Source organism: Drosophila biarmipes, chromosome 3R (genome assembly GCF_025231255.1).
Source record: "Drosophila biarmipes strain raj3 chromosome 3R, RU_DBia_V1.1, whole genome shotgun sequence".
Lineage (NCBI taxonomy): Eukaryota > Metazoa > Arthropoda > Insecta > Diptera > Drosophilidae > Drosophila > Drosophila biarmipes.
This window is the reverse complement of record NC_066616.1, coordinates 12,648,867-12,676,653: the sequence shown is the minus strand read 5'-3', so window position 1 is coordinate 12,676,653 and position 27,787 is coordinate 12,648,867. Positions and strand designations below refer to the sequence as shown.

The following is a 27,787-nucleotide window of genomic DNA, read 5'->3' as shown; positions in this document are numbered from 1 at the left end:
AGGGGTGTCAATGCGGACAAAGACAAGTCCTCACTTTCGGTTATCATCAAACATACCTAATTCAGACTGGCAGATGAAATATGAAGCTGTCACAACGAATCTCGCGTGTTTCTAAAGTTGAAAATGTGGTAAGAAAAACACAGAATGTTGAGCTATTCAAATAGCTGGCGACCTTTATGTTTGAATAAGGAATTCCCCGTTAAATTTATTATTTTTACAATTTTTATTTACAATTTTATAATCTTAAATATACATATATATTATTTGACAAAATAATTAGTTTTGTTGTTCCAACCACTGTTGTTCAAATAAAATTAAAATTAATATTTGAATTTGAATATTTCAAGTGAATATTATATGATTGACTGCCAAGTTCTTAAAGTATCAATCACTTTCTATTCATATGTTTCGTTTCTAAATTTAAATCTATGCATGCCTCGGGGTCAATAAGTTTTGGTGGATTTCCCCATTTCCCCAAATAGTTTTCAGGTCATTGTCGAGTGCCTAGTCACGAGTGCCACCTGTTATTTTCCTATGGCGCAGTAGTCAAAATATTTAGACGGTCTTGCCAGCTGACAGAAACCAGCCGATATGGGCAATAAATAACGCAATTTTTTTTAGCAATTTAATGCTGGCAGTTGTCATGTCGGGGGCTCGTCACTCCGCCAAACTTTCCATGCGAAAGGTCTTAGGCTGCCGTTGTTCTTTGTCCCCGGCTGAAATCCCTGGTCATATGCCCGTCAAGGAGCTCAAGCCAAGCCATCATGTACCGATGGACAAGTGACAGCTGAAATGCGTTCCAACACAGGCAACTTTCACCCAAAAAAAACTCAAATCATCGCGTGGGAAATGTTTTTCCCAATGGCGAAAACATTTCCACGGAAGCAATGGGGGTAAATATGTACATTTGCCAGACTCGTGACGAATGCAGGAAGTGTTTAAGCTATAAATAGAACCATTGTTGGAAAAGAATGCATTGGCTTTTCATTGCTATATTTAAGAATTTAAATTGGATAATCAAATGAGTCTTCAGAGACCTATCACAGGGATGTCCTTATGCCCTCGCGACTACTCTTAGCACTTTTCGTGTAGATGGCTCTGTAGATATAAAAGCCAACTGCTGCATGCACTGCCACCACGGTGCAGATGGCCGAAATAATGTCGGCATCGATGTGGGCGAAGCTCTTGAGCACCACAAACTTGAGGGCAAAGAAGGTGGCTATGGGAAAGCCGAGTATCAGGGAGCAGTAGGACATCAGCAGCATGACGATGAACACGGGGCCGTGTCCCTGGGTCTGCGTCGGGATGAGGACCTCCCACTCGGTCCACAGCTCCAGCTTCTCCATGCGCGGGAACTCCTGCACGAAGATCAGGCGCAGGATGTATCCCGTGACCAGGACATGCATCACTATCACCGTGGCGACTGCGGAGCCAATGGCCACATTCGTATCGCTGTCACCATAGAGGGGAACCATAACCAAGAACTTGAAGCTGGTGAAGATCACCACGGGGAAAAAGAGGAAGACGGCCAGGAAGAGCAGCAGCTGCTGCATGCGATCCAAGAGATACTCAGCACGTCTTTTCTGGAGAGGAATCTGGTAGTTTAAGTTCGATAAATGGTATGCCTTTCAATCTGCTGACCTTCTGGGACAAGTCTTTTTCCAAATGGTTCAAGTCCCTGGAGCAACAGGGTTCTGGAGACGGTCTAACCGTCTTTTCACCAGGATAAATCTTGCGCAGCTTAGCAAACATCTTTCCTTAGATTGAATTCTAGCTGTTATTGTAAATGCAAGGCCTATTTCGATGGAACTGTGATAAATCCTTGGGATGTGAGTTGTAAGTTGTTAAAAGTACTAAAAGGAATTATCAGAGACCCCCTGCTAACAATAGAAAGTATCTTATATACTATATTATGAACAGCAAACATCCAATTTTAGCAGCGCATAAAGATTGCCACCGCGCGAGGCAGAAATATCTGGTCGCATGACCGCGCGACATGGCTGTATAGTAATTAGTCTTAACTTAACCGCCCCAGTAGCCAGAAAAAGAACTGGCACAGATTAGATAGGTGTAATTGGCCAGACGGAGGAATCCGGAGAGCACAGTACAGTCCGCAATCTATGGGGCTGCCTGACCGATAAAGTTCCCAAATCAACGTCGTGATTTTTATAGACACACTCGACTCGCAGACCGCGCCCTCGATTTATGGCCGGAGATTACTTCTGGGTCAGCTGACTCCAAGGGGATCGGGTGTTCCCCAGCGAAAGTCATGAGTAAACCCAGGATACTGCAAATCAGTGGTCTTAAATTCCAGTGACATTCCCGACTCCTTTGTCAATTGTTTATAAATTAGTTATCAAATGTGGTGCATTTTAGTAGGGCTATTTTAAGGGATCCGCAAGAAGGTAGATATATAGATGTTTAGTATCTTTTGACAAATTTTTCTTGAAGCACCTACATCCTTTTGAATTCCACTTATAAGTACGTTATTCAAGGGAAAGGTATTTAGTGTTTATCAGCATTTAATGAGCACAAAGATTAGCTGGAATTAGCATACACCTTTGACGTTGGCTTCGCCTTAAATTAATAATCTTATCTCAGTACGTTATTCATACGCAACGTTGGCTACTGGATTTGGGCTAAAAACGATCAGAAAGGGAGAATGATGAATGAGCTTATCCAAAACTGTGTGGTTCATATTTTTGTGAGTCATGCTAATTTTTTACAATCCTCCCTTATCGGTTTGAGCAAGCTGGGTACTTTCGAAATTCTATAAATACTTCCTTTTCATTATCGCCCAAAGGGGTCGCCATGTTTGTGTTTTGGTTTTCAGTTTGATGCCGTTGCCAAGGGCCAGCACGCATCCCCAGAAATAGACTGTTTGGCTCTTTTTCTAGCCATACTTTATGGTCCGCCAGAAAACTGGCCCCCATCCAAATGGCCAACAGCTGCGAGCAGCGGGAAAGGCGCGAGAATAATGAGAATAATTAGAATTATGCCAAGTTCATATGCGGATTGGGTCAATATGCCGAAACAGTTTCGACAGGTTGAAAAGCGGGTCTCGAGCAGCCACTAATTGGGGAAGCTGCTCATGCAAATTGCACGACGGCTAATGGCGAACTATTTGCAATTCAACTCCCGCCGCGGCACCCCGGAATTCAGATCCTTCCGGTTCGACTCGAAGAGTGTCCTTGAACCGAAGCTGCTTCACTTGTGCATACGTTACTGCTCAGGGGGCTTTGCAGCTAACTGGTACGCATATGTGCAAGGCAATTATGGTAATTGCCCTGTCTGGGCATCCGCTTCCCGTTGGCGTCCTTTTTGTTTGCCTGGCTGTGCCACCTAACCACCCGTATAACCACCCACCCAGGCAACCCACCACCCGCACAGCCCCACTGACCTTGACTGCAGTCTCCCCCTCTCTGGTTCTCAAAGAGCCACTGGCAGTAACCTTGGAAAACACGTTGACCGTCACTTGAGAGTTGACCAGGTTTTATTGGTTTCCTTTGAGTGCAGCGGAAAGTTTTCCCCCTCGAAGCGTGGCCGGGCAAGCGGACGGCCATCGATTTCCAATTAAAAGCCGCTTGAAAGGGGACTTTTCTCAGAAGTGCCCCTGGGCAGCTCTCGAAGGCTGTGCCCAGTGTTGATACAGTAATTCAGCTGTTCGGCGCTCCATTAACCATTATCCGATTTGCATACAAGGGAACCGTTGAGCCGGGGATTTAAAGGGACTTTCGCTCACTTACAATCCACATCCATCAGCCAGGAGCGCCGGTCAATAACTCGGGGTGAGTTGAATGCTCTTTTCGCTCTCCAGCATCACACGTATCCTTCGGATGTTGCCGTAGGTCGGATTTCGGGCAATCAACACAAATTTATTGCCACTCGGGGAGCGCTCAACTTTGAACCGAATGCGGCTCCAAACTACTTGCTGACCTCTGCGCCTGACCCTGGAAAATCTTTTGCTTTTCTCTGGAAAAACACGGTCAAGTGAGGAGCCCGAAATAACTTCGGTGACATGTGATGGATGATTGCCTTTGTTCTCAGTCCGGGGTCAGAGTGGGCCGTAAAACAACAGGACTGAATGGCCTCCTAATGAGTGCGTTAATGAGCCGGGGAGGTAATAGAAAACGCTGCCGGGCTCAACTTCCTGCGAGAGACAGCTGAGCACATCAAATACCAAGGCTATAAATAAGAAGTACTAACTTAATTAAATACTGTAGGGGATAACGAATAGCCTGGCATTAGGCTAACTTAAGGTGAAGAGTGGAACACTGTATTATTGTATTCAAAGGTGGTTGAGCATAAAAAATAAATACATTTATGATACCTATTTAGCTTTGTTCGCCATCTAAATATTTGGTTTTCCATTTTATTTATGGCACATCTAGTTCTAATATTTGGTGTTAGTCATCCGGGTAGCATAGTTCCTGACTTATAGAAGCCTCTTCTAGATAAATCAGACCAAACAGTCGCAGTTTAATGTCTAGACCTGACCAAACAAATCTAGTGTGCCCCGAGTCACGGCCTGGAAATCCATAGTTCTGGAGCCCCCTTGCAAAAGATAAGTCAATGTCAACTGTGGTAAATCGTGGCTAATATTTGCGCACGAATCCGTCAGCGAAAAGTCGCGCTGAGTCAACAGTAGTCATGCGCCAGCGAAGATCCAGATTGGAGTACAGGTGCAGGCACAGATACAGATACAGCCAAGATACTGCTCCAGATACAGATACTGATAGGGGCGGTCGCGAGGCTGAATTTATGGATAGCTTTGTTGACCAGCGTGACAGGGGAGCCATCAGATGTCTCCCGGTTCCTTACGACAGTTCGCCTTAAGCCAGAGCACCGTCGATGTCATAACCACCGGGGTATTTCCTGAGTTTATCCCCTTGTTTGAGCTGATAATATCCATTCGTGTTTGAACTTCGGCGGAATAGGCGCTCAGGCTGAGGATACGTAGTATTTTGCATATTTACCATCGTAAAAGCGGCCCGAGATCTTAATACCTCGACTGGGTGGCTCATTAACATTAGAGTGACCGTTAAGTCACAAGGGGAAATTGCACACTCCAGATAAGTTTGGATTAGGCGCTGGGGCAGCTAACTAGGGACAGCTGGCGGACTTACGGCGCTGGCCATTAACGTCACACAATATCAGCTGATATCGGCAGGAAAGACTTGAGACTCGAGTATTCCTTTGAAGAACCAAGGGCAATAAACGAAAGTGTCCAAGGGTTCTTTTGTAATCTGACTCGTTGCTTTATGTACTTTTTCTAGAAATATTGCCTGATAGGAACGTTTACAATCTCAAGATCTTACAACTTTGTTTTAACTTTTTGATTTTACACTGTAGTTAAAGTATGTTCTCGAAGTAATATAATTATTTTGCTTTATATTTTCAAACCTATGTATGTAAATAATAACGATTAGGCCAATTCTCAAATTCTTGCAGACATAATATCCTTTAACTGAAGTTATTTATAAAATAAGTAAGCAAGTCTCTTTCTACAAAGGCATTTATTAGCTCCGACTCGTGTTTCCCCACATGGAATTCATCACGAATTCTTGTGTGCAATTAATTTTGAAGGCTCTGTCTTCTGTTTGCCCAATAAATCTTGGGTCTATGGAGCATGCTAGTTGCCTGCTTGAGTGAGTACTATTTATACACATTTATTTATTCCTGGCCGAGGTGAGCCTTGTGTGGCTTCCTTGCAGCTGCGGCACGTTCCGAGTGCAGAAGGATTTTCTTTGGGGATCGAAACGCATCCTAGGTCACCACTGCCGGCCAGGTTGGCATGCAAATGGCCCACTTTTGTGGTGCGCCGTGTCGTGCAGGCCCGGGTTCACTGGCCGGCCAGAGGTCATCGGAGGACGTCAGCGGGCCGACCCTTGCCCCTGCCGCTCCCCCATTTCCATGCCGGGCACGCAATGACATTGACATGCGTTGGCTTCGCAGGACGCTCAGGTGGCGCTCACCCAGCCACCCCAGACCCACCTCCCTAATCAGGCAGATCCGCTGTACGTGCCCGTACTTATTTATTGGCCAGAGGCACTTGTTAGCCAAGGCCTAAATTCACCTGCAAGCGGGCTAAAAATAGCCGCAAATGGTCCCCGCAACTGGGTCGTCGAAAGTATGCCACACTTCTTGGCCGTTGAAGGGAAATTACAGAGTGCCACACAACGCAGCATGGAAACCTGGTGGCTCGTGGCAGGGGATTACTTTAAACCCGATGGCTGGCTGCATTATCCTCGAGCTCACCACGTGTGCCAGCCACGTGTGTTTGCCTCCGCTCATGCAAATAATTCAATTCGGCTGATGGCTTCGCTCGAGAGCGATTCCCCAAACAACAGCTTATGAATTCCCCGCCCTTTAGCCATGACCTTGGCGAGAAGAGATGCAAATGGTTTCTAAACCACTGAGGTTGCCAGCCCTACGCTTCAATCTAAATAATTACACAGGAGAAAATAAGAGTTATGTTAGTTGTGAAGTCATAAGGCGTTAAAGTGTTACCTGAGTTCTAAATACTATTGCTACTTTAATTTATCAAAATTATATCAACCACTTAAAGATATTTTTTTGTTTACATATTTAATGATGAATTGCACTTCAATAGATAAATTTTATTTTTCCTAATATTGTGCCACTAAAACTATTAAATTTTTATTAGTAGTTATTATTGCCCCACATTTTATCATTCCTCTGCTCAATGGTATGCTTTTTAGATATTTCTTTTCCTATATCCATGACTTTGATGATGCCTTGTTTTTCCCTGTGCACGCAACGCGTTCTCCACTTTAGCGCATGTCACTAAGGCACATGTGGCAGAGGTCTTGGGGGAGTTAAGACTTGAGCTGGCATACCTAATTGGCACACTTGAAACTGGTTCGTGTTCTTTGCCCTCCCACACAGCCACATGAAATACTGATTTTCCGGCTGAGATGTGTACCCTTTCCTCGCAATTGTATAACAAGATTTATGTCTAAGACAATTGAGCACTTATTCACCGCAATGCGCCAGTTATTAGTCGGTCCAGTTTCAGTGGCATGCCAACAAATAAATAATGTGTGGGATTCGGTTCTACATAAGCGAGTGTGCATGAATTTTGGGGTAAATATATCAGCCATTGACGTCAGAGGTGGTCAATGCATTTACGGAAAATTGAATAATTTGCTCCTTCATATGAAAATTTAAGTACAAGGAGATAATAAATACAACATTTCACTGCAGAAAGCTATTAAATCATATAAAGCACTTTTAAAGGCTACTTCAAAAGCAACCCCTAGACAACAACATTTCGTAATAATTGTTATCTAAAGTGTTGCGCTTTATGTGTTTTGTTCCTACTTGCAATAACGAAACTCATTATTATTGCGAACTCGCGTTTTGTTTACCGCACGACGTTAATGATCTGTGCCACGTGCTGTGTAAGCGCGATTAACAAAAATTGGTCGTAAATCAAATACTATAGGGGCGCAATCGCCGTTCTAGGGGCTAAACTAAGCAACTTATTGTATTCCACTCTTCCGAAATTGCAAACGTGATTCTCCGGACACCTATTCAATTACCCATTTACCGTAATGGCCGCTTTGCAGGGAGCACTTGGATAGTTGGGCCAGTGAATACACAATGATTCACGGGCTATTTCCATTTCTATTCATACGAACTGTGGGCATGTGACACCTTGCACTTTGCGCTGATTGTGTTTGCACTCGCTCTGCTCAGCTACAGATGCTAGCACTCGAGGAAAGCAAAAAAAACTGGGGAAAACCCAAGCAGTTTTACAGGAAAAGGCAATATCTTATATTTGGGTGGGAATTGTCTTGGTTTGGGAAGGGAAAAAGGGGAAATGAATAAATCGCAGGATGTAAATCTATCTATCCTAAGAATCAGAAAAGTTTACAATTTTAAACATATTGTCTTAACAAACTTAGCCCAAATTGTTATTAACTCCAATATATTATAAATTGTGAATTCAGTTTCATCCCAGCTGTAAGATTTATTTATTATCTTAGTTAATTAATTTTCCCTAACCTTACAAAGTGCTTAATGCAGCGAATGGGGTGGAAACCCACTGCAAGCGGCAGCGGAGCCAAGAGCTGGCAAAGATGAAAGATTTATGATGCAAATTGTGGGCGACACTATCAACTGACATTGCTTTATCACTGGACAATATATCACGAAGAACTTTCCTGTGGGGGGTTAGCCTGGTAGCAACCATAGTTGTCAATGTACGATACTGACTTTTGATTGATTGGCAGCAAGCAGGGGCTATCTAAAGGGGATTGAACATGTGCTTTAAGCGGAATGGTATTTAATGAAATGGAATATAAATAAATAAAAATATACAAAATAATAATAACAAACATAACAAATAATAATAACTCAAAAGATACAATGTTTACCCAACCATGTGTCTATCTATCTATGTATCTGATCTATTACCCCCTTGAGAAATTCACGGTACGGCCTGTTATCGATTGGAATCTCCTTTTGCTTTTGCGCACTTCCTGCCAGGCAGACATCTTTAATGCTCTCTGTGCTTTAAAGGATTTTCCACCTGTTGCGGCTCTCCTTCTCCCCTCTCCTTCTCCTTCCCGCCTCCCCCTCCCAGCGCTTTCTCCCTGGAACTTCTGCCGGCTGTCACATGGCGCCAACATCTGTTAGTCAGCAGCGCGGCGGCAGCGCAGCCGGCGACCTCATGACAGATTTGGCAACGCTGTAAAGCAAAGCAAAGGCACAGAGGCAGCAACAAAGCCCCAGCAACTGCGAAGCCAACGCCGACGCAGCAGCGACGCCTCGTTTGGCCAACTCGATAAAAAAAAATTATGTGTGCTAGATGACGCTACCGGTCGCGCTTGCTGTCGTTGTTGCTGCTGCGGCTGCTGCTGCGGCGGCTGCTGCTGCGGCGTCCGTTGTTGCTGCTCGCCTTTGGATAATAAAACAGGCAACGCGCACTTGAGCGCCAAGTCAATTTGCGAACGCCGCTCGTTCACAACGGTGGCGCAAAACAAAAAACAATCAAAAAGTAAAAACATTTAAGTTAAAACAAACGGTAATAGCTCTTCCTCACCTGCCGCCCCCACCGCCCACCGGCCGTCCCTCTCGCACTCTTGTTCCCACGTTCTGCGCGTGCGTGCGCGAGCAGAGCAGAGCAGCAAAAGCAAAGCAGCGGCAGAAAAGCGAAATAAGACCGAAATCCAAATCAAAGCAAAATAAATCGCCAGTCTCCAACTCGTCTCGTCCACAGCAGGTCCACTTTGAAAATCGCGCGGTTCGCGGTTGGCAGTTCGAAATTTCCAAGTTTCGAACGAAAGTCGCGGGCGTTTCGAGCGTGATAACACAGGGAATTCGCGTAAACTCGGCAATCACCAGAACGAAAGCCCAGAGGAACCCAGTAATTGCGTGGGTATTGTTTCGAAATATAGCGAGAATTGTATCCCAAATTTCTGGGGAAACTCTCGAGTGAAAACGGCCTGTCAGCCCTGCGCCACTGTTATTATTTTACGTGTTTCCCGTTTATGGTCTCTCGCACCTCGCACGAGAGAACCCCAAAATAAAATGTTGACGGCACTTAATTTGCATAAAAAAGCTCAGCGCTTAAATATGAAATTATGGAAATATTCCAACAAAAACATGCAACAAATTATCGCTCGTACATTTTATAGTGAGCATAAGCTGTGGTCGTCATCTCCCCCGGTTGGAGCTCCATAAACAATACACCAGGCAGGGTATTTTGGAAATATTTATTTATCCGAAATATTGCAAGCCAAAAATTGATCTATAAATATCAGAGCGCAGTGGGAAAACCCAGCGCGAAACAGCAGGACATTCAGTGCAAAAATCAGTGAAATACATTTTAATTTAACCCTAAGATGAGTCAGAATTTGCAGGTGCTTAGGGTTAATAAAACTGTGAATAAAACTTTTGAAGCTGATTGGCTTCAAATGTGTCATTTAACATTTTGAATTTCAAGTTAAAATTTTTAACTTCCAAGATTTAATGAATATTTTGTTCTGAAATGATATTCTGTTTTTTATGTGTTCGAAAAAATATAAAAAGGAAAATGTGAAGAAAACTTCTACAATCATTTCCTAGTCTATTTTATTAGAAAACTAAGAAAAGGCTGATCACGTAAAGACATTTGTTATTCGGTGGTTATTGTTTATTTGTGTAAATAATAAATCTGTTGCTAATAAAAATTAATCAAAAACAAGTTAGAAAATAATAAAATGTTAAGTGTTCTTTAACATTTTCACAGTTGTCTAAAGAAATAATGCACTTATAATTTTCGAAAATTCCACTAATAATACAACTTTATTAGCCAAACACTTCGACAACGAAAGTTACGATAAACATATTGCGTATTTGTAGTATATTAATAAATTTGTGTTGTTTATTTGAGTCCGATAAGCGATTATTAGCAAAATGATGAGTATTTATATTATAATTTTTGACATCAACCTAACACATCCATAAAGTTTATGTGGGCTTACAAGACAGTCCGTCATAAACCCCCCATACACAAAATATTCCATTGAAATCCTGAAATCTATAGATACATTTCTGACTGGGAGATCCACCCATTATAGCATAGCTGTAGCAAATATTTCATAGATCTGCCAGTTGTTCGAGATGAGTCGAGACGAGCACCACCAGGCGGAATGATAGCGACAATAAACTAAAAACCGCAGTTTGTGAAGTAGAAATCACGAATTCTCTAACCACAAAATGAAACGAACTTTAGGAGTTTGTTAAGTGTGTTAAAAAGATTGAAAGCGGGAGGCGGCAGTCGAAAATCGATGAAAAGTGCAAACTTAATAATGAGTGTGGGCGGTGTGACAATGTCCAGGACTGCCTCCAGATGTTAGATACCCAAATATGTGCACGTAAACTGATGTTTAATCCGCATTCGCGTTCCATTTCGGTTGCAGATAACAACGTGGCCGCCAGCAAAGAATCATCGATGATTGGCTCGGACCGCTGTAGACCGCAAAAGAAACGCGCCCTCAATAGCTACTCCAATTTCCCCTTATAACGATTGCTTTCCCTTAAAGTCGGCGACAACTCGAGGACATATACCAAAGATACCGCAGTGCAGCCAGTTTAATTAGACTATTAGACGTAACTAGTCAATGCCAAAAATGATAGTGGATAAATCGGAGCTAGTGGGCGAGAACGCCTGGGCGAAGCTGCTGCCCGAGGAGAAGGACAAGGCCATCATAGTCAAGATGGGCAGCAACGATTCCAAGGAGACCACGCCCCTCAATGTGGACCAGCTGGTGGCAGCCACCAGTCCGGGGGTTGCCTTGGAGCAGGGGGCCGTGTGTCCGGAGGAGATCTACAAGCGCACCTCCACCTACGCCTCCAACATCAACTCCACCGGTGGCGAGTCCAGCGGCAGTGGAACGCAACTCTCCCGCAAGGAGTCCATCTTGGGCAGCTTCCACCGGCAGATCCGGCGATCCATCAAGGCCGTCAGCGAGTCCCCCGGTCCACTTACCAGGTGAGTGAGATAAGATCTCTCTGATGTCTTGGCCAACCCGGCGTATGAGTAACGTGCCATTACTCATACGCCCTGTTGCTTGCGGTTTTGGGGAACAAGGTTGTTTCTTTCATTTCAAAGCTATCGCAGAAAGAGGGCATTATTGTCTCCTTGCTATTTTTAAATCAATATTGTGTTCTCGCTATTTTCGAACCAATATTGATGGATAGTTGTTATTATTAGCCAACTCTATTAGCGAACTATTAACTCAGCCGTTTCACATGTTAGACGGTTATAATTGTAAGGCGTACTTAAACGATCAATATTTACCATTTAAAGTCAACTTACATTTGTCTGCTTATTTTTTAAACATTTGAATAATTGTAATTTTTTCATAAAAATAAGGAATTACATATTCTGAGAACTAGGATTTAATAGCTCACTATATATTCGTGTGTGCGTTGCGTAACAGCATCTAAGAAGTTCTTAGTTGCGCTCTGCAAAACCAAACAAATTAGCTTAAATAGTAGTATTTGTAAATAACTCAAATGTATGTCCATAAAAATCGCAGCATTTTGTGGAAGTTTCCAAGAACCCGCAGTCATGCAGTCATATACAAATGTATCCAGCAATCCAAGCCCCCACACACCTCGATGGCAATGTGTTGTCGGTAAACAAACAGCATTCGGTGCACTTCCCCTGACTGGATTCTGTGGTGCTTGTTCTCTTGGCTTTTTGTCAAGCGAATGCCCGTCCATTGATAGCCGCGACTTGTAGGTTACTTTGATATGCAAATGGAGGTGACGTCTGTTGGTCAGTTGGTCGCACTCAGAACGGAGAACCGAGAATGGAGAATGGGGAATGGAAGCCGAGAACAGAGCCCCGAGAATCGAGTCACTAGAGCGAGATAAACCTTTTGACTTGATTGCCTGAAATGACAAAATTGAATTATTTTGATTTGAGCGCCGACAGTGGGTGGACAATTAAATATTATTTCCGCCTGTTGCTTCTGGCTCAGCGGGCGATGCGGACTCAGATACAGTTTCAGATACAGATACAGGCTGCCTTAATTGGGAACAGAGCCTCGTTTTCTGCGGCTCTGCGTCTTGTGTGAGGTTCTGCCCGTGCCCAAACGAACGCCCCTGACATTACGCGTGTTTGTTTACCGATTGCCGAGCACTCATGCCGCGGCAACTCCAGTCTGCTCATGAGAACGTTCTCCCAGAGATCCAAAAATCCGAGAACCAGGTACTGGGCACTGAGTGCTGCGTTCTGAGTACTGGGCACCGAGAGTCAACGACTTGCACCTGCCCCTGCCTTGACATAAATTTGCATAATGCGCCTCGGAGCCTCGAATTCTCGATTTCGGTTTGGCAATCCACTAATTCACTTGCCCATAAGTTAATTAAAAACGTGTTAACTGCCCGGTGGGCCGCCGTCGCTCGCACTCGCCTTTCGATTGGCCGAATGCCAGAGTCGAGAATGCGCGAATCCGTGGGGATTTCCTATGTGGATGCCGAGAATTATGCTTTCTGCCCGCGGACACCTGCTATAAATAGCCCCTGAGTGCTTTCGATGGCGATACAAGCGAGAGCCCTGCGGCGCATTCGACACACTTTCTTCCGCGGAGCGCAATCTTTGCCCGTGGCCCTCGGTGCGTATGATTGATATTTTGCCTCATTTCCGCCGACAATTGATTGGGCCAATATTTGCGCGGGCGCCGTCGATCGAGCGCCACTCGAGCCTGTCCGAGCGCCTCTGGCCGATTGCTCACGATTCGGCGAAATTAATTATTTTTATTATGACAGATCCGATCGATAAGTAGCCGCGGAATCACCGCTCAACGACCCGCTGATTGTGGCCACTTGGCAGTGGGCCGGGCAAGATCGAACGGGCAATTATCGCCAACACGCTGTAATTGATCTACGGAAAGAACTGGAATCGCTTAATCGTTTTACTGGCAATTGTAAATAGTAACATTAGCTAAAGGTCTGCGCGTCTTAACATTTAGGTAGTGGGACGTCTCTGTAGTTTACTATTAACAAGTTACTCTGTAATAAGTCAGCATTATTACATGCTTAAGTTTGAAGATATTGAGAATACTTTGAAGAATTCTATCCGCAATAAAGTCCTTCATATAAATTAAAATCAGTCATGTGATTTCAAGAGCTTCCTGGAAGAAGATATCTATAAGGTTTGTCACATGCAATTAACTATCTCATTAGATAGGGAAGTAAAATAATCTTTAACTTGCGGTGAACATTTCAATCAGATGTCAGCCTTTAAATAAAAAGTTATTAAATCTTAGAATATATGAAGTGCTACTTAAAATACACTTTGAGGACCTTTTATCTGAAAGTTTTTTAAAAGAAAGATGGTATGATTGACTGATTGATCTATCTTTTGACTTGAACATCATGTGATTACACAGAACTGCTATCAGAAATAGAAACCACTAGGAGTTTTCCGCAAAAACGTATCTTTCGGACTTAAGACTTATGTCTAACAAGGAATACAAGGAAGAGATACGAGCCTATGCCATTCTAACTTGATATAATTTGATCCCCCAGCTTAACTGGGAAGAGCAGAAGTGCGTTTGAGGGTTTAAGCCATCTGTCCATGGGTCCGTCAGCTGATTACAGGGAGTACTGGAAATAGAACGGCTGGAGGTTCTGGTCGTGTGCAAAGACGTATCGCTGATACCAGGTATCAGGGCGATCGAGAGGCCACTGTAAATTTGTCGCAATGCAAACGTAACTCCCACGGGATGTTCGTCAGGAGTCACATGCACTGCGGCGGCTATTTCTGGGGACCGGAGATACGGAGTCTCTTCCGAGGGCCGCTAATCACCTAACGAATGGCGATTGAATAAGCAGACGTGCCCGACTTGATTATCGCACACTGTGGATAGTGTGCACACACTCACACACGGCAGCTCGCTGGCATGCACAAATATTTACACACATGTCGGCATTCGCGGCACTAATGAAACTGCAGTTATAAATTGAGTTATATGCGCGTTAATTGGCGAAAATCTTTGAGCTTGATTGTCCCCTCCCCGCCGGTTTCCGACCTGCGAGTGTGCTTTTTAAGTATCTTTTGTCTCCGGCGATTTATGAAAACGATCGACTGTCACGGCGATGTAACTGTTTATGGGCTGGCGGCGAATTCGGAGAGTTAAACATTTGATTTAGGGGCGAATTAAAGGGGACAGAGAGGGAAAAGTGCGGTGAATGAGATGCTTAAATTGGGGAATTTTAATTGAGTGTGTGTAAACAGTTTATGGGGATTTAAGGCCATGATTTAACAGCATGCTTAAGAGAAGAGAGGAGTAGAGCTCTTATTACTGCACTGAGTAAATCAACGTTTTAAATAGGGATTAGTAACATATTCTCTCAGTGCAGAAGGAGAGTTCTTCCTGCCGTGCTCCCTCTTCCTCCTACCTCTCCGCCTTCCTCTCTTCTGCTTTGCCGCTCTCTCTCCTCAGCTCCTTCCCCTAATCTCTCGCCGCGCAAGAAGTGAGCTGAATTTATCAGCTGTTGTATTTCATGCTCGAGAGTGCCTGCCAGCCGGGCGTATGTGTGATTTTAGCAACACGCCGCTGCTGTTGTCACTCTGCGTTTGTTTGTGCTTTTGCCTCTGCCTCTGCCGCTGCCTCGGCCGCTGCTCTGCTGCTTCGCCTGGCTGCCCGGCTGCTATCGCGTCTTCCACTTTAGACCGAAAATAATAAAAAGCAACAAAGCTGTCAACCGAACGCTTCAGTTTGAGTTCAGCCGTCTTCGCAGAAAGTTGCACACCTGCGCCGCGCTCTTGCTCGCTCACCCTGGCCGCGTGCTCCGCGTCTCTCTCGTCCGTGGCAAGATCCCCGAGAGAGCTATTTAAGCGCATTCGTGCCACCACACTGCTCAGTGCTAAGAGCTAAAGAGACACCGTTACAAGCAGTCTGTTATTGCTTACCGCCTACCGTTAGCCGCAAGTGCCACCCATTAGCCCGCAAAATAAATGAAAAATAACTAAAAATTATGCTCGCCTTCGTTTACTTCAAAATAAAAACCATTTTCGCCTTTCCCACCACGAAAAGAACGCATTTGTGATAAAGAGCCACAAAATAAAGCCGAAGGGAGCAAAACGCGCCGCAGAAAGTTATCGAAAATACATAAAAAAGTTTGCTAACGCAGAAACCACAACCGAAACCTGCCTCACAGTACACACACACACACACGCATCCGAGAGTTTATCCAACGATAACGTCATCCGCTCCGTCAACAGTATTAAAGTTAATCTGAAAAGTGCTCGAATCTTTTGCTTTCAATCGTTATAATTGCAATACAACAACTGCAACTGCAACAAAATGGCAAAATTATAAATAATATTGTAGCAACAACAACTGCAGCCAAGGTTGCCGCGAGCCTTTGTTTGTGTTGCTTTCGCCGTGTGGAGGAGCTGTCAGCCCAACATTTCTGCCGACGCCGCTGTTGCCGCTGCCATCGCCATCGCCTCGCCGCCGCATAAAAACAAAACAGAGAGCGCCCAGTCGCGGCAGAAGCAGCAGAAATTTACACAGCCTCATACGAGTTACACAACGCAGCAGCGCGTGCACAGTCCCGAAGACCCAGATCCCCATCCTTGAGTCCGTCACTTCGACACCACGAAATACCTTGCGGCCATAATGAAGCGCCTGATGACCTGGGAGCGCGATCTCGTGGATGCCATGTACGAGTAAGTTGGTAGTGGCGCAGCACACTCACCAAAGCACACTTAGAAACTACCATAACAACCTATAGGTTTGCAGATACAAAACATTTTTTTTACATCCTCTAACACCTTTTTTTACAAACTAAAAATTGAAGAAAATATATACGAGACCTTCCAAAGTTTAATCATGGAGGCTCAAAATATTAGTAACTCCCAGCATGTAAAGTGAAAAACACAGAGGGAGAAAATGGGAGAAAGCTAGCTTCGTAAAAAACGCATTAAAACTTCCATCCTTTCAGTAAAAACGTTTGCTTTCAATTAAAAATTTAATAAAGTAGATTAAAACAATTAGGGTTATTCCCATCAAGCGAAGGTAATTACCTACTATAGTAGAAGCGATGAGGAATGTTCCGAATTCAGATTGGTGACTCATATACAGTTTCTCCTCAAAAGTATCTCAAAGATACAAAACTTCGCCGCCGTGTAAAGTGTTGGCTAAACGGTTTCATTTAACATGTGGCTTGTGGACAGGTTTCCAATTGCATTGTCTGAAAGACGAGAAGAAGCAGCACGTGCTTGCCGCCGCAAGAGAAACACAACAAGTGGCAGCCAAACTAGTTTGTTTGCATTGAACTCGGCAGCGGGGTGAACTTGTGACAGAGAGCAAGGCGACGCATCCACATGCGAATGAGTTGCAGCATGGGTGCTATGTATGCGAATATATAAGGCATAATATACAAGGCATACAGAGTACGGTACAGCCAAAAAAGCAAAATAAAGCAAAACAAAGGCGTATATAATGAGCACGGCATGGCAACCGAGCTCTTATAATTAAATGCTGCATCAGCTGCTGCTGTCGGCATATAAGAGTGGCACATGTGCTGGTGATCCCACGCAGGGAGCTCTCTTCCTCGCTCTCCCTCGCACAGGAAGCCGGCTGACCCTGTCCCCCTCGCACCCATCTACACAGGAAAAAAAGAAGACTAGAAATGGGGCTATATCACTGTGTTTTGGTAATTGATCTTTCGGTGTAATTTAATATTATATTAAAATGTTTGATGAGGAAACTCATCTTATATGATGTATCCCTTATATCATCCCAGTTCGATGATTTTCTAGCAACCTTAAGAACATATAATAATATTTTTTTTAAATGTTCAATGATAAGTAACTGAAAGTCTGTCGTATGATCTTGTATGACAGACAGATCATTACCTCTAAGCAATTTTTCTTTCCGTGTGCGTTTCGCCAGCGGAATTTAAATGCCGGCACTTACCTTTATGAATAAATTGGAGGCCGGTAGAAATGCTTAACGTGCATTTGTTTACCAATTTGGCGATATGCCACAGACGACAAAAAAAAAGCAATCTGGGCTTGCCAAAGGATTTGTACCTGGTTAAAACCTTAAGATGTTCGAGTTCGCTGCACGCTCCTTTGTTTGCTCGATTTATAAAGCTTGCGGTCTATTTGTGCTGGCCGAAATTCATGACTATTAGGTCTTAACCGCCAAAGATAAACAGCATTAAAAATATATCAGCAATTTGCTTATCTGGGGATTTCAGGTGTTACCGCGAAGGAGGTCGGGGCTTAGCGATCCTCAAATTCTGTTTGATTAAATATTAATTAAAATTACCTTCGAAGAGATAAGTGTGATAGGTGTAAATATTACGAAAAGTATTATTACAAGCCATTTTGTTATCACTGCACTTACGTTGGTTAATCGTTTGCTTGAGGTCATTATTACGCAAATGCCTTTGCAATGAAAGACAAGTAGGCCATTTAGAAAACTGCGTTTCCGAGTAAAAGTAAAAGTCGGCAGCCTTGCAGTTCACCTCAATGCCATAAATTGGCCATAAATGTTCCACCAATTTGGGAACTTTCAACAATAAAAGCCACTTTCCAGCGCCAAGAGCCGGTGGTCGTCGCACCTTTTGCGCAGACTGTACACCGGGCATTTTTGGGATGCAGAAAGCGTGTAATCGTTGGCTTAACAAGCGGCGCATGCTCATCGTTTCTAGCCTCTTTTTGGGATTTCTTGGGAAACCTCTTGCGCAAAACCTGCTGACAAGACGGCCCGTTTGTCACATGGCCACGATATTTGCCCAGTTTATTTCTCGTGTACTCTTCTTGGCATTATTTACAAGTGTGCCGCCGCGGGCCACGATTACGCCAGATAAACGAAATCGCAAACGATAAGGGGGCCCAGGGCCTCTCCGCGAATTAGCACCTGGAATCCAGGTTGTGGCTTTGAGTTCGGCTTGGCTGTATCTCGAGATGTGCTGGATGACTCACCTCGGACACGCTTGCCGATCATGACAGACAGCGACAAACTCATATTCCCCACCGCATCCGATACTTTTCCAGTTAATGATGAACATTTCACCGATAACTTCATGAGCAAATATCCGCTGTTTCGCATTTTTGCGCTAATATTTGCACTGAGACATCTGTTCGGCATTTACCGAGGGCGGGGGCAGCGAAAGGAGAGCCTAATTTCTTTATTTGCACACTAATTGAGATCGCAATTCAAGGTGGAAACTTACTAGACGCCAGCGGCGGCAGTATCTTAACGAATTGTGGTTGATAAATAGACGTGCTAATTGGTTGCTCAATTTGTTTGCTCTGGTTTACCCAAGACACACGATCGTGACACCATCGTGACTGCGGCTAATAATACCTCTGCAGGCTCTAAATTTAATGTTTTCGTTTAGGATTTGGCCGGAATAATTCCGCAGATAATGGGGCTTATAAACGATTAGCGATCTGTTGCGAGGCACGAGAATATTGTTATACCAGTAAGGCTGATTGATCAGAAACGATTTATTTATTTACGCATTTATAGTCTATTAAAATGTTTAAATTTCCAGACTGTACCAAGATTATACTGTTTAGTTGGAAGTTTTTGAGTACTTCTAGCAAACATTGGATTTATAAAAACGAGAGGCTAGGACAGTGAACCTTCTCAAGGCTGCTCCTATCTCTGTGCCCCACCAAGTCACCTTTGCGTTTATGATCTTCTCATAAGTTTGTGGAATCTTTTGCTGACTACTTGCCACCAAAAATAACCACGCCGCCTTTGGACTGTCAAACGTTTAGTCATAGTTATCGCCGCCATATAAGTGCGGGCACATTTATAAGACTGTGTATCTTTACACCGATATCTACAGTTGGCTACAAATGCGTCACAGCCTTGACGTCGCTGGATATGGGTTGATAACAGGTGGCAGTTGTTTTGGGAAATCTTAGTCGTCGCTCCTTCGCTGTAAGGAATTACTCATGGGTCTTATTGGCTCAGACGGGCTCTTTCCTGCCTTGGTCAGCGAGCTTCCTTTATCTGGGTTCTTTTTTGGCCAAGATTAGATAGACTACAGTGAGCACTCGAGGACAGCGAAGTGTTCCAACCCAAAATTGGTTCATTCAACTTTCGAACGATCTCTATTGGTATTTCCCATGCGGGAAATTCTGGCTATTTTTGAATCAGCAAAGTGCGAGGCGGCGGCAATGGCAGCCCGAACCGGTTCAAGGGGGATAAGTCAGAGCATATTCTACGGGCCACATATAGCTGGCACTGGCGATCTGTCGCTTCTGCGTTTCAAAATTAAATCGCAGAGTAGGAAAGACAATTCCATGCATATAACTGACGCACAATACTAGCAGGGCCCTGGCCCCCGGACCACTTCCACTCCCGCTCCAAGGGGGCAAATATGTGATCAATTGGTGTTGCGAACAACACCGGGATCCATCAGGTGTGGCATGTGTCAATCGCGGGCAAACACCGCTAGCGAGGCAGGCAGATAGCCACGTGTGGCCGTGTGTGTGCTCGCGGTATCTGATAAATAGGAACTGGCATTCCAATTGTTTATAGCTACCAGACATACATGCATGTGTAATTAGGTGAAATGAGCAAATGAGGCGGCAGGCCAGCACCAAAAACAACAGCTCGGCCCGCCGGCAGTGAGCGTAGAGCATGTATATTATATATTATTGATGGGGGCGGGGCGGGGGTGGAGCGGTACGGGGACTAATATCAACACTGAATTTTGTTTGCAGCGACGAGGGCGCATTTCGATTTGCTCGCCGACAGTTGGCAAAAAGTTGTTCGATCGCGCAGTTCACACACAACCGACACGAAACGTTAGCCATAAAAAAACACAAAAAATATCTCAATGAAAATAGAACAAAAGGCGTGACATTCTACGCGCTTCACAAGCTAATTAACCGTGGAGCCGGCGCAGTGAAAAGTGGCTTCCCCGTTTGAGAGTTGTTTAGGAACTCCCTCGCAATGCTGAGACCTCGTTTCTGTGATCTACTGGGCTGCTCGGCTCGTCGTCGCCTTCTGCTGAAACATTGCCTGTGCTTTATTTTTATAACAATGACAAACTAGAACAAGAGAAAACGTTTTCTGTGTTTTTTGCCAAAAACAAGCAAAAAACCCCCCACACGCTTCATTGTACATCAACTCAATCGCAACCAACAGTATTGCCTTGTTCGCTCGCCCAGCACTCTTGTGATCCCAGGACAATCGATCAAGGGCCCCGAGATGTCTGAGCTGCGGCGCAGTTTCAGCCGGCTGTCCATGATCGTCTACCGCGCCACTCATTCCAGCGAGCAGTCGTGGCGCGAAGAGCTTCTCAGGTAAATCTCAGTAGAAAAGATCGATCACCGGTCGCCGATCAGGGGAGCCATCACTTAGGAGCCCAAGCTGTGGTTTATCAAAGTGAGCGTGAAATTTCGGGAACCATTAGTATCTTGTCCAGCAAAAGCTATAAGAAAGAACCCTGAATAGCTTGTATTATTAGAAAGACTGAGTGCTCTTGCTTGCTTCTATAGAGTAATTGTACAATTAATTATAGAAGTACTTACATAAAACTCCGGCTTACATTTCCCATAGCCATGTTCCTTGACAATCTATTCACGATTCCGGATCCACAAGATCTTATGTATCGGTCTCTGCAGTCCAGAGATCACTTTACATAACTTAACGTGCTTCCATAATGGCTTACGTTCACCCAGTCACCCTTGAAGGTTATTTAAGCAGCTGAACTCGCTGGGACCTCAGTGCTGTACATAAGAACATGTGTGCAAGTGTACATAGATATCCACATCCACATAGATATCTGCGTCTTCTGTCTTATAATGTTTAATCGAATACGGCATAAATATTCCCCCGAAAGGCGTTTCCATTAGCGCTACAGCCACCTCTGCTGAAATATATGCACACAATATCCGATCTATATATACGCTTTTTGATCAAAGTTTGTATAAAGCCCAAGAAAGGATGTTTTGTTCCCCCCGTCTTTTGTGTTTTGCCTTTGGCAAGAACTGTTCACGATCTCGCCGAGTGGCCAAGTGGCCTGTTGACAACTTTTGGCGCACATATGCAGGTTCATAATTATTCTCCTCACTTTTGCCATTTTAATTTTGATTTTGGCAAGGCAAAAGCAATGAGGAAATGTGCAGGTACAGTGGGTTTTGTAAAGGTGACTCAAAGGTAAATAAGCGTATAGTATAGGACTTATGGCAACTTAGAGTGTTTAAAGGATTACCTGGAAACATTGAATCACTGCTGTTTAGGGTTGAGGGGCCCCCGGAATTAGTTTGAATTCAAGTCGCCTTACGATTGCGAAACGTACTGTAAGATTGTCTGGCTGTCTCAGCTTGACTTATGGGCGGCAATTGCAACACGCTGTCTGTGAGTACGATCTGTAATGGCTAATATGTAGGAGGTGCCATAAAGTACTCCCCAGAATGCATTTCCTCTGGGCCACAAAAGTGCCGAGCCAGATCGATGACGTCAATGCCGCTGCTACCCGGCCTCAGCCGACCCGTTCTGATTATGATCATGACCATGGTCAACTATTTGCACCTTCGATATATAGATTTGTAGTGCCCGCACCAGATGGCCCAAATGCACTAGCCCGTTGAACAATTTGTTGGCCGTTGGCCAGGTGATTGAAGTGCTGTTCGAAATGCTGTTTGAAATACTATTTGAAATACTACTGAAGGGGCAGCACCTCCAGCCCGCCACCTTGCCGAGTTCGTCTTGCCCAAGGTTAGTTCTGTTTTGAAGTTTTTATTTCAATTGCCCCGATTATCTCACAGGCTGAGCTTTAATTGCAGGCCATAACCCAAGGACCGCTTATCTGGCCTCTGGGCGTCAGATAACCCCTGAATGTTTTAAAACATTGTTGGCCTGCCTTTCCTATCTGTGGAATCTGAAATATCAGCTGATATCATGCAGTCGGGAGCTGGGTTGACGCATTAGTTCACCTGTGTCGCCCGTTCCATTGAACTTGTTTCACTTCGCCCCTTCGGCGCCAACCGGTTTTCCCCCAGGTATTGCATTTGGCAACCAAAAAAACAAAAACGATTATAAACAATAACAATAACAATGAGGCACTCGGTGTGAGCCGGTTTATTTGCATGAGCCAAACATCAGATTTAAACTAATGAACTCTAATGGCTCCGTTGTCGCCCGGAGATTTCTACGAAACTTTATTGAGTTTCGCCTGGGCGATATCATTGTTCTGGGAATTTCTCTTACGTTTATGTTTCATCGATTTGAGGTTGTACATTGTACATGTTGTATCAATCAGGCCCATGACGCATACGGCGATTTCCATTGATTTTTTTGGTGTATTTTGCAGGGCCACAAACTTTATTGTGTTAAGCAATCTTATTTCTTATCAATTGGCGTGAAAAATAATTAAAATTTTGATGGTGCTGATACAGTGGTTCATAAAGATTGAAATAGGAGTGTGGTATTTTTATTTTGATGACATATTCAAAACTTCTTGAGCACAAATCCCAAGATGTTATTAATCAGCAACTATAAAAACTTAATGATTCAATTGGATTTCTTATCGCTATGGTGGAAGTATGTTATTCATTTTGGTTACCAACGCAAAATGCTCATGCTTGGGTAAACTACTTTTCTTTATTTTCGCAATTGTTAAAAGTTAATTCTTTGAATAAGAAATCTTGGTAACATATGTTCATGTAATATATTGGTTGAGTTTCAAGCTTTAAATGTATCTTATCAGTATCTCAGCGATAACAGATATTCGAAGTAAACAAAGGGGTTTTTCGAAATTTCCACTATTGCCAAACCATTTTTACGAATATTACTTATAGGGATTGATTGATGCCGCACAAACGACCATTCCGAATCCATTCGTCCCAAGCACTCAATCAGCTTTTGATTCCACCACGCCATTAGTTCCTCCTTATCGCCACCTCTGGCCCTCGAATCCACCGGACGCCACCTCTGCCGATCTGCTCAAGCTCCACTTGGAACATTGATAGTCGCCCCAAAGCTCAGTTCCCCGATGGGCAGTGCGTGCGGGGACTTTTGCATTATTCTAGCGGATTTCAGTGCACAAAGCAGAGGGGCCTGATAAAGTGTGTAAATGAAACGAATTCGAAATATAAACGAGCATGTAAATACCAGTGCAGGGCAAAGTGAAGCGCAAACTGCAGAAGTCAGCTGCTCGGGGAGCGTGCTTACAGTTTGCGATTAATACGGTTACTTTCGATCCGAGCCCGACTTTCAAAGACTTCTCTCAGTACTGACTTGACTACGGTCCCCTAAAAAGCTTTCCCTTGGCGATCTAGTGGGTCCCTGGTGCTCGCAGTATCAGCAGTTAATGATCACGTGATCCTGGACTAGTAGGATCAAAAATAAAGAGTTCTCCGGCTTTCTATAGTGATCCCAGTGATACAGTAATAATCTGTGGTGATTTGTGATTAGTTTCATGACTGATAACACCCCAATTTTCTAAGAGATCTAGGTGGATGCGCAGCCCTGGTACTTGAACTGATAATCGCCGAGTGCTCCTCATGCTGCTCTATGTCGGTGTGGTGTTTGTAGTGTGCCTCTCAAGCATTTTGCTCCAAGCCATGATTTGGTAAATTAATCAGATACTCGCAAAGCCGATAGCTACACATTGGTATTATCGGTGAGAACGGCGGAGACAAACGTCAGTGGGTTTTGTCTTTCGACTTCCTGTTGTTGCCATCCATCCTTTATCAGTGCGAACAAAGGGCGGCTATAATCTCGGCTGTCTTATGTGCATTGTCCTCAGTTCTTCTTCCTACAGATATAGTGGGTGTGTCTTAAAGCTAAACCATACAAGGTTGGAAAAGTGTACTCATCTTTCGGAGTCTTTCTTCATAACACGTGCTATATTTTATATATTTTTTTAATGGTGATTCAGTTGTGGGCGTATTTATTTATAGCTGAAGAGAGTAATACAGGTTAAATATAACTTTACTTATAAAACATTCACAAGTAAAATGAGCTTAGTCAATCCAACTGCATTTCTAAGCTTGTAGGCTTCCGCCTGATAAGGAAACGTTGTCCGGACACAAAACAGCTTGGCAAATATGAAGCTCTTATCGTAAATGCAAATAGACTTCTCAAATATTTGCAGCCTTTGTGGGCAGCTTGAAGGTTGTGTAAATCCGTCCGCAATAGATAAGAGCCGTTCTGCATTTGAAAGCCGACTCCGCAATCGAATCCCTGCGCTATAAAAATCACATCCGTCTATTTACGCGCCATACTAATGTGCCCATCCATATCTTGTGGTTCCCTTTCAGGTACCGGCAGACACGCTTCAGCTCGCGGCGTGTGCGAAAACGTGTGGTCTTCAAGCACGGCGAGTGCAACGTTGTGCAGGGCAATGTGGCCAAGAGACGGCGGCGCTATCTGCAGGTGAGCGGGGGCGGTGGGCGGTGGGAGTTGCGGGGCGTGGCAGTGCGTGGCTATATCTAGTCGGCGGCCCACTTGCGTTCGATTTCCGCGCTATATTTAGCCTCCTCTGGCGGGCTTGCATAACGCCCGCCGCGACACTTCGCCGGCAATTATGTAAATGGATTTGTGCTCCTCCCGCGGAATTCCATAATTCTGGGTTTCTTTAGATATCAATATGGAGCTAAAATAAATAAATATTTTGTTGACATTCAAATTAAAATTATGACTGACTTATATGATGAGTATTTATTAGTTGTTTATGATTATTTCGATGATTGCAGTCATTAAAAGTATACATAATATTAATGTATAAAAAATCCATATAAAATTTAAAGTACTTAACTATTTTCATTTGAGTATTTCAAAAAAAGGTATTATCATCTTCAACTGAACTTATATTTCTTGATATCTTATATCTTGATTGCAAATGAATTCCATTTATAAATGACTACTAATGCCAGCTATCTGTTTCCAAAGCTTAATCCTAATGCTCTTGCAGCTATTGCTAACCCAAACAGCACTTTGTAATTCCTGGTAAACTGTGTGTGATAATAATAATAATAATTTCAAACCTTACAGAGTATCTGTTTTCTGTTCCAGGACATTTTCACCACGCTGGTGGACGCTCAGTGGCGCTGGACGCTGCTCGTCTTCGCCGCCAGCTTCGTCTTCTCGTGGGCCTTCTTCGGCTTCATCTGGTGGATCATCGCCTACGCGCACAACGACCTGGAGTACACCGCCCTCGCCCGCCAGTCGGCCGACCTGGTGGCCAACATGACGCACACGGTGTGCGTGACGCAGGTCTCCAACATGATGTCCGCCTTCCTGTACTCCGTGGAAACCCAGACGACCATTGGCTACGGTAACCGCTATGTGACGGAGGAGTGTCCCGAGGCGATATTCACCATGTGCATCCAGTGCATCACGGGCGTCTTCATCCAGGCCTTCATGGTGGGCATTGTGTTCGCCAAGCTGTCGCGCCCCAAGAAGCGTGCCCAGACGCTGCTCTTCTCCCGCAATGCGGTCATCTGCCACCGGGATGGAGTGCCCTGTCTGATGTTCCGCGTGGGCGACATGCGCAAGTCGCACATCATCGAGGCCCATGTGCGGGCCCAGATCATCCGCAAGAAGGTGACCAAGGAGGGCGAGGTGCTACCCTTCTACCAGCAGGAGCTGCACATAGGCGCCGACGGGGGCGAGGATCGGTTGATGTTCATCTGGCCCACGACCATTGTGCACAAGATCGACAGGAACAGTCCGCTGTACATGCTCTCCGCCTCCGACATGCTGAAGGAGCGCTTCGAAGTGGTGGTCATGCTGGGTAAGTTTGGCTTAACACACTCTCCTGAGATGTAAACTAATGGATTAACCATTGCAGAGGGCGTCATCGAGTCCACGGGCATGACCACGCAGGCCAGGAGCAGCTACCTGCCCTCGGAGGTGCTGTGGGGCCACCGCTTTGTGAACGTGGTGTCCTTCCGCAAGGAGACCGGCGAGTACGAGGTGGACTACACGTTGTTCAACAACACCTACGACGTGGACACGCCGCTGTGCAGCGCCAGGCAGCTGGACGAGCTCAAGTCGGAGTACACGAAGAGCGCCAAAAGCTGTCCCGGCCTGGGTGGGGTGAACGCTCCCTTTGCGGATCGCACGCTCTCGACCAGCTTCATCCAGCGGATCGCCTCCGCCGCCTCGGTGGATCACCTGGATCCGGCGAGCGACGAGTCGCTGGACTCGGGCCGCCTGCAGATACGCTCCCATTCCATACCCAACGGCGTGCTGGCCAGCGAGCTGGAGCCGCTGAACAACAACAAGCACGGCGCCTCGTTCACCATGGGCGGTCTGACCATCACGACGACGGCGCCCAGCATCCCCAACCTATCCAGTATTAACGAGAAGACCAACTCCGGCAATTCCATTAACAGCAGCAACTACAGCAACAACAACAGCCTGAGCACGCTCACCGGAGGAGGCAGTGCGGCCAGCGGGCCCGGAGGAGGCATCACCATTGTGGCCGGTTCTGGCGGAGGAGGCGGTGGCGGTCGGCAGAAGCCGAACCCCCGTCGCCTGAGCATCAAGCAGGACCAGCTGCCCATCGATTCCATGTGTTGATATTATTAATTGAGTGGCTTCCCCGCCCCAAGCGTCAGTTCAGCTGGCGTTGTATTCTAGTTAAGCATAGGCTCCCACTGTAATTCTAACTCAACTAGGCTAAGCGAGATTCCACTGAGAGCTCATCTGTCATAGCCATAGAGCTGCTGCAGCTGTGAACCCCTCAAGAGTCCCCACCCCCTCCTGCTGAAGTGGAGGCAATCTGATTGCCACCCACCCGTCACTAACCCCGAAACGATTGTATATGTGTGATGTGCTAGGCCGATGAATGATTCACGTTGTTAGCTTTACTTGTATTGAATTTACTATAGCTAAGTTACAAACTGATATTAACGCAAAGTAAGATGTGAGACCCGAAAACCAAAATGCTGCAACTTAGACCCCTAGAGAAATGTTAAAACGGCTCACTAAACATGAATTTGAAATTTATGCGAGGACGCAACGGAATTGTGAATTCCCTTTTACCCGATTATTGCTTAATATTATTACCCACTTCCACTGGGCTAGAGAATGTAAATTGTAACCAACAAACTGTTTCAAAAACAAGAGCTTCAATTATCATGAGTGGACAATAAAATTGTATGAGTATGTGAATGATTTATAAATAAATTCTACTTCTAAGCGTCACCCAGATTGTGAAAATGAAAGACGGAGAATACACCCTAAGATGAAAAGAAGAAAACCAACCGATGCGTTTTATTTGGGCTCTGATTGCCGGGAAAAATGAATTTCACCCTCCCAGTGGA

General features: G+C 44.8%; 2 protein-coding genes and 1 long non-coding RNA gene across 19 annotated transcripts; 1 reads left to right on the top strand and 2 right to left on the bottom strand.

The window, feature by feature from the left end:
- The first annotated feature begins 110 nt into the window (after positions 1 to 110).
- LOC108031206 (G protein-activated inward rectifier potassium channel 3) lies at positions 111 to 27,727 on the top strand. Of its 17 annotated transcripts, none has more exons than XM_044091075.2 (5): positions 111 to 128; positions 10,932 to 11,503; positions 24,776 to 24,890; positions 25,509 to 26,250; positions 26,308 to 27,727. In XM_044091075.2, the coding sequence occupies exons 2-5, from the start codon at positions 11,133 to 11,135 to the stop codon at positions 27,039 to 27,041; spliced, it is 1,962 nt and encodes a 653-aa protein (XP_043947010.1). In that variant the 5' UTR covers positions 111 to 128; positions 10,932 to 11,132; the 3' UTR covers positions 27,042 to 27,727. The 17 variants fall into 17 exon arrangements, with proteins under 17 accessions (XP_043947010.1, XP_050744826.1, XP_050744828.1 ...); XM_050888869.1 differs by lacking the exon at positions 111 to 128 and adding an exon at positions 8,972 to 9,052 and having other exon boundaries at positions 11,055 to 11,503; XM_050888871.1 differs by lacking the exon at positions 111 to 128 and adding an exon at positions 8,972 to 9,052 and having other exon boundaries at positions 25,530 to 26,250.
- Positions 977 to 1,808, bottom strand: LOC108031301 (uncharacterized). The gene is made up of 2 exons (XM_017104544.3): positions 1,642 to 1,808; positions 977 to 1,583 (listed from the first exon to the last, which is right to left on the bottom strand). Exons 1-2 carry the CDS (start codon positions 1,750 to 1,752, stop codon positions 1,041 to 1,043), a joined length of 654 nt encoding a protein of 217 aa, XP_016960033.1. The 5' UTR covers positions 1,753 to 1,808; the 3' UTR covers positions 977 to 1,040.
- On the bottom strand, positions 22,902 to 23,737 carry LOC127011561 (uncharacterized). The gene is made up of 2 exons (XR_007764616.1): positions 23,625 to 23,737; positions 22,902 to 23,570 (listed from the first exon to the last, which is right to left on the bottom strand). It is a non-coding gene; the product is annotated as an uncharacterized LOC127011561 (long non-coding RNA).
- Positions 27,728 to 27,787: the final 60 nt, after the last annotated feature.